At 34.9% G+C, this 12,446-nt stretch overlaps 1 protein-coding gene across 1 annotated transcript in view; it reads left to right on the top strand.

Annotated features, from left to right (window-relative positions):
* Window positions 1-12,446, top strand: part of CACHD1 (cache domain containing 1) — a gene marked incomplete in the record, with an annotated part of 574,801 nt that overhangs the window by 279,612 nt on the left and 282,743 nt on the right. The window contains 1 exon segment of the mRNA XM_053693675.1: window positions 1,782-1,908. Within this exon segment, the coding sequence (XP_053549650.1) occupies window positions 1,782-1,908 (127 nt within the window).

A 12,446-nucleotide genomic window follows, 5' to 3' on the forward strand; every position in this document is an offset into this window, starting at 1 on the left:
GGTAAACAGTATATTAATATAACTGAGATAAGGGGCAGTCTGCAGAGGCTTAGATACAGGGTAATCACAGAGGTAAAAAGTATATTAATATAACTGAGATAAGGGACAGTCTGCAGAGGGTTAGATACAGGGTAATCACAGAGGTAAAAAGTATATTAAAATAACAGAGATAAGGAGCAGTCTGCAGAGGGTTAGATACAAGCTAATCACAGAGGTAAAAAGTATATTAATATAACTGAGATAAAGGGGGCAGTCTGCAGAGGCTTAGATACAAGGTAATCACAGAGGTAAAAAGTATATTAATATAACTGAGATAAGGGAGCAGTCTGCAGAGGGTTAGATACAAGGTAATCACAGAGGTAAAAAGTATATTAATATAACTGAGATAAGGATCAGTCTGCAGAGCCTTAGATACAAGCTAATCACAGAGGTAAAAAGTATATTAATATAACTGAGATAAGGAGCAGTCTGCAGGGGCTTAGATACAAGGTAATCACAGAGGTAAAAAGTATATTAATATAACTGAGATAAAGGGGGCAGTCTGCAGAGGCTTAGATACAAGGTAATCACACAGGTAAAAAGAATATTAATATAACTGAGATAAGGAGCAGTCTGCAGAGGCTTAGATACAAGGTAATCACAGAGGTAAAAAGTATATTAATATAACTGAGATAAAGGGGCAGTCTGCAGAGGCTTAGATACAAGGTAATCACAGAGGTAAAAAGTATATTAATATAACTGAGATAAGGAGCAGTCTGCAGAGGCTTAGATACAAGGTAATCACAGAGGTAAAAAGTATATTAATATAACTGAGATAAGGAGCAGTCTGCAGAGGCTTAGATACAAGGTAATTACAGAGGTAAAAAGTATATTAATATAACTGAGATAAGGAGCAGTCTGCAGAGGCTTAGATACAAGGTAATCACAGAGGTAAAAAGTATATTAATATAACTGAGATAAGGAGCAGTCTGCAGAGGGTTAGATACAGGGTAATCACAGAGGTAAAAAGTATATTAATGTAACTGAGATAAGGGGCAGTCTGCAGAGGCTTAGATACAAGGTAATCACAGAGGTAAACAGTATATTAATATAACTGAGATAAGGGTTCAGTCTGCAGAGGCTTAGATACAAGGTAATCACAGAGGTAAAAAGTATATTAATATAACTGAGATAAGGAGCAGTCTGCAGAGGCTTAGATACAAGGTAATCACAGAGGTAAAAAGTATATTAATATAACAGATAAGGAGCAGTCTGCAGAGGCTTAGATACAGGCTAATCACAGAGGTAAAAAGTATATTAATATAACTGAGATAAGGGGGCAGTCTGCAGAGGCTTAGATACAGGCTAATCACAGAGGTAAAAAGTATATTAATATAACTGAGATAAGGGGGCAGTCTGCAGAGGCTTAGATACAAGGTAATCACAGAGGTAAAAAGTATATTAATATAACTGAGATAAGGAGCAGTCTGCAGAGGCTTAGATACAAGGTAATCACAGAGGTAAAAAGTATATTAATATAACTGAGATAAGAGGCAGTCTGCAGAGGGTTAGATACAAGGTAATCACAGAGGTAAAAAGTATATTAATATAACTGAGATAAGGAGCAGTCTGCAGAGGGTTAGATACAGGGTAATCACAGAGGTAAAAAGTATATTAATATAACAGTGTTGGTTATGCAAAACGGGGAATGGGTAGTAAAGGGATTATCCATCTTTTTAAACAATAACATTTTGACTGCCCCTTTATATTATTGTAATGTTTGCTGTATTTATTCCTCCCAGTGCTGGCTGACAACCTGAAATCCAACCCAGGAATTAAATGGCAATACTTTAGCTCAGAAGAAGGAATCTTTACGGTTTTCCCTGCTCACAAGTTCCGTTGCAAGAACACCTACGAACACCGCAGCAGGTATGTTGTGCCAAGCAAGCGGATTATAAATTGTAAATATGATTTATTTAATCTATTAGATCAGACGCTTCTTATTCATAAATTGTTTGGCCTTGGTATCCAAATTTATTGTAACCTAAAACAATTCTTTAGCACCTTGCTGGTTACTGTAGCATTGCAGACGCGCGTCATTTGTTTGTTTGTATACAGATAGATTATCCTGCAATTAAAGCGCTAGGACTGAAAATGTTCTTTATGAATAAGTGGTACTGACAATTAATAAACATTAAAAATGATTCCCCCCTTCTTTAAAGGGACATGAAACCCACAGTTTTCTTTCATGTTTCAGATAGAACATTCAATTTTAAACGACTTTCTTACTTCTATTGGTTTCCTTTGTTCCCTTGGTATCTTTTGTTGAAAAGCACGTAAGCTCTGGAGCGGGCACGTCTGCCACACTATATGGCAGCAGTTTTGCAGCAGCACTATTTCCTGCCATATAGAGCTCCAGACGCCTACCTACGCATCTCTTTAAAAAATACCATGGGAACGATGCAAATTTGATAATAGAAGTAAACTGGAAAAAAAAATTAAATTGTATGCTCCGTCTGAATCACATCAGAAAATGTTTGCGTTTCATACCCCTTTAATATAGGTACTTTTAGTGTAACTATAAAATAATCAGTTTTACTTTTAAACGAGTTCCAAACTGCTATGTGTTTAACCCCATGCAAAAGTTAAATACATATTCAAAGTTGTGCTCCTGTGAGACTTCAGATGAGTCTATAACCGTTAAGCCAATCAAAAGCCGGCAAACATGTGTGTTCAAAGTCACATGGTCTATTGGCTGTCAATTGTTTCCATATTACATTTTGTTTTTAGACAGCAGTGTCATTTTCTTGGCTGGCAGTTATTACTTTGTAGATGACTGTAAACCAGCTACCAACTGTTTTCAAATAATATAGTGACGGATATGGGTATTATTATTCACTGCTCAAACCATCAAACTTGCAAATATTGTAATGTGTGTGTAATGTTTATATGTATGTAATGTGTTTATGTATGTAATGTGTGTGTAATATGTGTATATTTATGTAATGTGTATGCAATGTGTGTGTGTGTGTGTAATGTGTGTAATATGTGTGTAATGTGTAGTATGTAATGTGTGTGTAATGTTTATATCTATGTAATGTGTGTGTGTGTGTAATATGTGTATATGTATGTAATGTGTATGTATGTAATGTGTATGTGTGTAATATGTGTATATGTATGTAATGTGTGTGTAATATGTGTATATTTATGTAATGTGTATGTGTGTAATATATGTATATGTATGTAATGTGTATGTATGTAATGTGTATGTGTGTAATATGTGTATATGTATGTAATGTGTGTGTAATATGTGTATATTTATGTAATGTGTATGCAATGTGTGTGTAATGTTTATGTATGTAATGTGTATGTATGTATTGTGTATGTGTGTAATATGTGTATATGTATGTAATGTGTATGTGTGTAATGTGTATGTGTGTAATATGTGTATATGTATGTAATGTGTATGTGTGTAATGTGTATGTGTGTAATATGTGTATATGTATGTAATGTGTATGTATGTAATGTGTATGTGTGTAATATGTGTATATGTATGTAATGTGTATGTATGTAATGTGTATGTGTGTAATATGTGTATATGTATGTAATGTGTATGTGTGTAATATGTGTATATGTATGTAATGTGTGTGTAATATGTGTATATTTATGTAATGTGTATGCAATGTGTGTGTAATGTTTATGTATGTAATGTGTGTGTAATATGTGTATATTTATGTAATGTGTATGCAATGTGTGTGTGTGTGTAATATGTGTGTAATGTGTAGTATGTAATGTGTGTGTAATGTTTATATCTATGTAATGTGTGTGTGTGTGTGTGTAATATGTGTATATGTATGTAATGTGTATGTATGTAATGTGTGTGTGTGTGTGTAATATGTGTATATGTATGTAATGTGTGTGTAATATGTGTATTTATGTAATGTGTATGCAGTGTGTGTGTGTGTGTAATGTGTGTAATGTGTAGTATGTAATGTGTGTGTAATGTTTATATCTATGTAATGTGTGTGTGTAATATGTGTATATGTATGTAATGTGTGTGTGTGTGTGTGTGTGTGTGTAATATGTGTATATGTATGTAATGTGTTTATGTATGTAATGTGTGTGTAATATGTGTATATGTATGTAATGTGTGTGTGTAATACGTGTATATGTATGTAATGTGTATGTATGTAATGTGTATGTGTGTAATATGTGTATATGTATGTAATGTGTGTGTAATGTGTTTATGTATGTAATGTGTGTGTGTAATATGTGTATATGTATGTAATGTGTATGTGTGTAATATGTGTATATGTATGTAATGTGTATGTATGTAATGTGTATGTGTGTAATATGTGTATATGTATGTAATGTGTGTGTAATGTTTATATGTATGTAATGTGTTTATGTATGTAATGTGTGTGTGTAATATGTGTATATGTATGTAATGTGTATGTGTGTAATATGTGTATATGTATGTAATGTGTATGTATGTAATGTGTATGTGTGTAATATGTGTATATGTATGTAATGTGTGTGTGTAATGTGTTTATGTATGTAATGTGTGTGTGTGTGTGTGTGTAATATGTGTATATGTATGTAATGTGTGTGTAATGTTTATATATATGTAATGTGTGTATGTAATGTGTGTGTAATATGTGTATATTTATGTAATGTGTATGCAATGTGTGTGTGTGTGTGTGTAATGTGTGTAATGTGTAGTATGTAATGTGTGTGTAATATGTGTATATTTATGTAATGTGTATGCAATGTGTGTGTGTGTAATATGTGTGTAATGTGTAGTATGTAATGTGTAATATGTGTGTGTAATGTTTATATGTATGTAATGTGTGTGTGTGTAATATGTGTATATGTATGTAGTGTGTGTGTGTAATGTGTTTATGTATGTAATGTGTGTGGGTGTGTGTGTGTAATATGTGTGTGTAATGTGTTTATGTATGTAATGTGTGTGTGTGTAATATGTGTATATTTATGTAATGTGTATGCAATGTGTGTAATATGTGTGTAATTTGTGTGTAATGTGTGTACTGTTTATATGTATGTAATGTGTATGTGTGTAATATGTGTATATGTATGTAATGTGTATGTATGTAATGTGTATGTGTGTAATATGTTTATATGTATGTAATGTGTATGTATGTAATGTGTATGTGTGTAATATGTGTATATGTATGTAATGTGTATGTATGTAATGTGTATGTGTGTAATATGTGTATATGTATGTAATGTGTGTGTAATATGTGTATATTTATGTAATGTGTATGCAATGTGTGTGTAATGTTTATGTATGTAATGTGTATGTATGTAATGTGTATGTGTGTAATATGTGTATATGTATGTAATGTGTATGTGTGTAATGTGTATGTGTGTAATATGTGTATATGTATGTAATGTGTATGTGTGTAATGTGTATGTGTGTAATATGTGTATATGTATGTAATGTGTATGTATGTAATGTGTATGTGTGTAATATGTGTATATGTATGTAATGTGTATGTATGTAATGTGTATGTGTGTAATATGTGTATATGTATGTAATGTGTGTGTAATATGTGTATATTTATGTAATGTGTATGCAATGTGTGTGTAATGTTTATGTATGTAATGTGTGTGTAATATGTGTATATTTATGTAATGTGTATGCAATGTGTGTGTGTGTAATGTGTGTAATATGTGTGTAATGTGTAGTATGTAATGTGTGTGTAATGTTTATATCAATGTAATGTGTGTGTGTGTGTGTGTAATATGTGTATATGTATGTAATGTGTATGTATGTAATGTGTGTGTGTGTAATATGTGTATATGTATGTAATGTGTGTGTAATATGTGTATTTATGTGTGTGTGTGTGTGTAATGTGTGTTATGTGTAGTATGTAATGTGTGTGTAATGTTTATATCTATGTAATGTGTGTGTGTGTAATATGTGTATATGTATGTAATGTGTGTGTGTGTGTGTGTGTGTGTGTGTGTGTAATATGTGTATATGTATGTAATGTGTTTATGTATGTAATGTGTGTGTAATATGTGTATATGTATGTAATGTGTGTGTGTAATACGTGTATATGTATGTAATGTGTATGTATGTAATGTGTATGTGTGTAATATGTGTATATGTATGTAATGTGTGTGTAATGTTTATATGTATGTAATGTGTTTATGTATGTAATGTGTGTGTGTGTAATATGTGTATATGTATGTAATGTGTATGTGTGTAATATGTGTATATGTATGTAATGTGTATGTATGTAATGTGTATGTGTGTAATATGTGTATATGTATGTAATGTGTGTGTAATGTTTATATGTATGTAATGTGTTTATGTATGTAATGTGTGTGTGTAATATGTGTATATGTATGTAATGTGTATGTGTGTAATATGTGTATATGTATGTAATGTGTATGTATGTAATGTGTATGTGTGTAATATGTGTATATGTATGTAATGTGTGTGTGTAATGTGTTTATGTATGTAATGTGTGTGTGTGTGTGTGTGTGTGTAATATGTGTATATGTATGTAATGTGTGTGTAATGTTTATATATATGTAATGTGTGTATGTAATGTGTGTGTAATATGTGTATATTTATGTAATGTGTATGCAATGTGTGTGTGTGTGTGTGTGTAATGTGTGTAATGTGTAGTATGTAATGTGTGTGTAATATGTGTATATTTATGTAATGTGTATGCAATGTGTGTGTGTGTAATATGTGTGTAATGTGTAGTATGTAATGTGTAATATGTGTGTGTAATGTTTATATGTATGTAATGTGTGTGTGTGTGTGTAATATGTGTATATGTATGTAGTGTGTGTGTGTAATGTGTTTATGTATGTAGTGTGTGTGTGTAATATGTGTGTAATGTGTAGTATGTAATGTGTAATATGTGTGTGTAATGTTTATATGTATGTAATGTGTGTGTGTGTAATATGTGTATATGTATGTAGTGTGTGTGTGTAATGTGTTTATGTATGTAATGTGTGTGTGTGTGTGTGTAATATGTGTGTGTAATGTGTTTATGTATGTAATGTGTGTGTGTGTGTGTGTAATATGTGTATATTTATGTAATGTGTATGCAATGTGTGTAATATGTGTGTAATTTGTGTGTAATGTGTGTACTGTTTATATGTATGTAATGTGTATGTGTGTAATATGTGTATATGTATGTAATGTGTATGTAGTGTGTGTGTGTGTAATGTATGTATGTAGTGTGTGTGTGTGTAATATGTGTATATGTATGTAATGTGTGTGTGTAATACGTGTATATGTATGTAATGTGTGTGTGTAATAAGTGTATATGTATGTAATGTGTGTGTGTGTGTAATACGTGTATATGTATGTAATGTGTGTGTGTGTAATATGTGTATATGTATGTAATTTGTGTGTGTAATACGTGTATATGTATGTAATGTGTGTGTGTAATACGTGTATATGTATGTAATGTGTGTGTGTAATACGTGTATATGTATGTAATGTGTGTGTGTGTGTAATACGTGTATATGTATGTAATGTGTGTGTGTGTGTAATATGTGTATATGTATGTAATTTGTGTGTGTAATACGTGTATATGTATGTAATGTGTGTGTGTAATACGTGTATATGTATGTAATGTGTGTGTGTAATACGTGTATATGTATGTAATGTGTGTGTGTGTGTGTAATACGTGTATATGTATGTAATTTGTGTGTGTAATACGTGTATATGTATGTAATGTGTGTGTGTAATACGTGTATATGTATGTAATGTGTGTGTGTAATACGTGTATATGTATGTAATGTGTGTGTGTGTGTGTAATACGTGTATATGTATGTAATGTGTGTGTGTGTGTAATATGTGTATATGTATGTAATTTGTGTGTGTAATACGTGTATATGTATGTAATGTGTGTGTGTAATACGTGTATATGTATGTAATGTGTGTGTGTAATACGTGTATATGTATGTAATGTGTGTGTGTAATATGTGTATATGTATGTAATGTGTTTGTGTGTAATACGTGTATATGTATGTAATGTGTGTGTGTGTGTGTGTGTGAAATGTTTATATGTATGTAATGTGTTTATGTATGTAATGTGTGTGTAATATGTGTATATGCCTCTACCTCTCACACCAAACTTCACAGAAGCACTAAGTCACTAGATCTTCATCAGCTCGCTAGCTCTCGCAAACCTCTCCTCTCATCCATCACCTCCTTTTCCTGACCAATCTATCTGCCAGTATAATTCCACCCTTACATCGGTCATTGACACTCTGGCCCCTCCAACCTTAGCTCAGAAACCACACTCTCATCCTCAGCCCTGGCATACTCCTCTGACGCGATACCTATGCAGATGCTCCCGTACTGCTGAGCGACATTGGAGGAAATCCCGGAGTTCAGCTGACTTTCTTCACTACAAGTTCATCCTGAACTCCTACTATTCTGCCCTTAATCTTTATAAGCAACAATACTTTTCTAATCTCATCTCTACTCTTTCCTCTAACCCTAAACGTCTGTTCAACACATTCAACACTCTTCTCCGCCCACCCCCACCTCCTAACACAACCTCTCTCTCAGCTCAAGATTTTGCCAGCCACTTCAACAACAAAATTGACTCCATCAGAAGTGAAATCAGCTCTCAACATACTTCCAATCTCCCACCCCCTCAAAAGCTCACGATCACCCAAAACCCAAATATCCAAAAATGCAGCTCTTTTGCCCCTGTTAATGAGGATGAAGTTTCTGCCCTTATACTGTCCTCCCACCTCACTATCTGTCCCCTCGACCCCATCCCCTCACAGCTACTCCCCTCCCTCTCTTCTACCCTCACCCCCATACTCACACACATTTTCAACCTCTCCCTCAGCACTGGTATATTTCCCTCATCTCTAAAACATGCACTGGTCACACCTATCCTCAAAAAACCTTCCCTTGATCCAACCTCCCCTTCCAATTACCGCCCTATTTCCCTACTCCCTCTTGCCTCAAAGCTCCTCGAAAAGCTAGTTTACGCACATCTATCCCATTTCCTTACACTAAACTCTCTTCTTGACCCACTGCAATCTGGATTTCGTTCCCATCACTCTACAGAGACAGCAATCATTAAGGTTAATAACAACCTACTTACAGCAAAATCCAAAGGCCACTTCTCTCTGCTTATCCTACTTGATCTGTCTGCAGCCTTTGACACTGTTGACCACCCTCTTCTGCTCCAAACCCTCCAATCCTTCAGCATCTGTGACGCAGCTCTCTCGTGGTTCTCTTCCTATCTGACTAACCGTACATTTAGTGTAGCCTTCTCCGGAGCATCCTCTGCCCCTTTACCACTTTCTGTTGGGGTACCTCAAGGCTCTGTCCTTGGTCCCCTTCTCAATCTACACGTCATCACTAGGTTCCTTAATAAATTCCCATGTGTTTCAATACCATTTGTATGCCGATGACACCCAAATCTACCTCTCTGCACCAGACCTACCTCCTTCCTTACTAACCTGTGTCACTAACTGTCTTTCTCACATCTCATCTTGGATGTTCTCTCACTACCTTAAGCTAAATCTCTCCAAAACTGAACTCCTTATTTCTTTCATGTAATTAACAAGAGTCCATGAGCTAGTGACGTATGGGATATACATTCCTACCAGGAGGGGCAAAGTTTCCCAAACCTTAAAATGCCTATAAATACACCCCTCACCACACCCACAAATCAGTTTTACAAACTTTGCCTCCAAGGGAGGTGGTGAAGTAAGTTTGTGCTAGATTCTACGTTGATATGCGCTCCGCAGCAAGTTGGAGCCCGGTTTTCCTCTCAGCGTGCAGTGAATGTCAGAGGGATGTGAAGAGAGTATTGCCTATTGAATGCAGTGATCTCCTTCTACGGGGTCTATTTCATAAGGTTCTCTGTTATCGGTCGTAGAGATTCATCTCTTACCTCCCTTTTCAGATCGACGATATACTCTTATATTTACCATTTCCTCTACTGATTCTCGTTTCAGTACTGGTTTGGCTTTCTACAAACATGTAGATGAGTGTCCTGGGGTAAGTAAGTCTTATTTTCTGTGACACTCTAAGCTATGGTTGGGCACTTTATTTATAAAGTTCTAAATATATGTATTCAAACATTTATTTGCCTTGTCTCAGAATGTTCAACTTTCCTTATTTTCAGACAGTCAGTTTCATATTTGGGATTATGCATTGAATTATCATATTTTTTCTTACCTCAAAAATTTGACTTTTTTCCCTGTGGGCTGTTAGGCTCGCGGGGGCTGAAAATGCTTCATTTTATTGCGTCATTCTTGGCGCGGACTTTTTTGGCGCAAAAATTCTTTTCCGTTTCCGGCGTCATACGTGTCGCCGGAAGTTGCGTCATTTTTTGACGTTATCTTGCGTTCCGGATGTGGCGTCATTTTTGGCGCCAAAAGCATTTAGGCGCCAAATAATGTGGGCGTCTTATTTGGCGCTAAAAAATATGGGCGTCGCTTTTGTCTCCACATTATTTCAGTCTCATTTTTCATTTGCTTCTGGTTGCTAGAAGCTTGATGTTTGGCATTTTTTCCCATTCCTGAAACTGTCTTATAAGGAATTTGATCTATTTTGCTTTATATGTTGTTTTTTCTCTTACATATTGCAAGATGTCTCACGTTGCATCTGAGCCAGAAGATACTACAGGAAAACCACTGCCTGCTGGATCTACCAAAGCTAAGTGTATCTGCTGTAAACTTTTGGTAGCTATTCCTCCAGCTGTTGTTTGTAATAATTGTCATGACAAACTTGTTAAAGCAGATAATATTTCCTTTAGTGATGTACCATTGCCTGTTGCAGTTCCCTCAACATCTAAGGTGCAGAATGTTCCTGATAACATAAGAGATTTTGTTTCTGAATCCATAAAGAAGGCTTTGTCTGTTATTTCTCCTTCTAGTAAACGTAAAAAGTCTTTTAAATCTTCTCTCTCTACAGATGAATTTTTAAATGAACACCATCATTCTGATTCTTTGGACTCTTCTGGTTCAGAGGATTCTATCTCAGAGATTGATGCTGATAAATCTTCATATTTATTTAAGATGGAATTTATTCGCTCTTTACTTAAAGAAGTACTAATTGCTTTAGAAATAGAGGATTCTAGTCCTCTTGATACTAATTCTATACGTTTGGATAAGGTTTTTAAAGCTCCTGCGGTTATTCCAGAAGTCTTTCCTGTTCCTAATGCTATTTCTGCTGTAATTTCCAAGGAATGGGATAAATTGGGTAATTCATTTACTCCTTCTAAACGTTTTAAGCAATTATATCCTGTTCCGCCTGACAGGTTAGAATTTTGGGACAAAATCCCTAAAGTTGATGGGGCTATTTCTACCCTTGCTAAACGTACTACCATTCCTACGTCAGATGGTACCTCGTTTAAGGATCCTTTAGATAGAAAAATTGAATCTTTTCTAAGAAAAGCTTATCTATGTTCAGGTAATCTTCTTAGACCTGCTATATCATTGGCTGATGTTGCTGCAGCTTCAACTTTTTGGTTGGAAACTCTAGCGCAACAAGTAACAAATCGTGATTCTCATGATATTATTATTCTTCTCCAGCATGCTAATAATTTCATCTGTGATGCCATTTTTGATATTATTAGAGTTGATGTTAGGTTTATGTCTCTGGCTATCTTAGCCAGAAGAGCTTTATGGCTTAAGACCTGGAATGCTGATATGGCTTCTAAATCAACTCTACTTTCCTTTTCTTTCCAGGGAAACAAATTATTTGGTTCTCAGTTGGATTCTATTATTTCAACTGTTACTGGTGGGAAAGGAACTTTTTTACCACAGGATAAAAAGTCTAAAGGTAAAAACAGGGCTAACAATCGTTTTCGTTCCTTTCGTTTCAACAAAGAACAAAAGCCTGATCCTTCGTCCTCAGGAGCAGTTTCAGTTTGGAAACCATCTCCAGTCTGGAATAAATCCAAGCCTGCTAGAAAGGCAAAGCCTGCTTCTAAGTTCACATGAAGGTACGGCCCTCATTCCAGTTCAGCTGGTAGGGGGCAGGTTACGTTTTTTCAAAGAAATTTGGATCAATTCTGTTCACAATCTTTGGATTCAGAACATTGTTTCAGAAGGGTACAGAATTGGTTTCAAGATGAGACCTCCTGCAAAGAGATTTTTTCTTTCCCATGTCCCAGTAAATCCAGTGAAAGCTCAAGCATTTCTGAATTGTGTTTCAGATCTAGAGTTGGCTGGAGTAATTATGCCAGTTCCAGTTCCGGAACAGGGGATGGGGTTTTATTCAAATCTCTTCATTGTACCAAAGAAGGAGAATTCCTTCAGACCAGTTCTGGATCTAAAATTATTGAATCGTTATGTAAGGATACCAACGTTCAAGATGGTAACTGTAAGGACTATATTGCCTTTTGTTCAGCAAGGGAATTATATGTCCACAATAGATTTACAGGATGCATATCTGCATATTCCGATTCATCCAGATCATTATCAGTTCCTGAGAT

The sequence above is a fragment of the Bombina bombina genome, chromosome 10 (genome assembly GCF_027579735.1).
Source record: "Bombina bombina isolate aBomBom1 chromosome 10, aBomBom1.pri, whole genome shotgun sequence".
NCBI classification, from domain to species: Eukaryota; Metazoa; Chordata; class Amphibia; order Anura; family Bombinatoridae; genus Bombina; species Bombina bombina.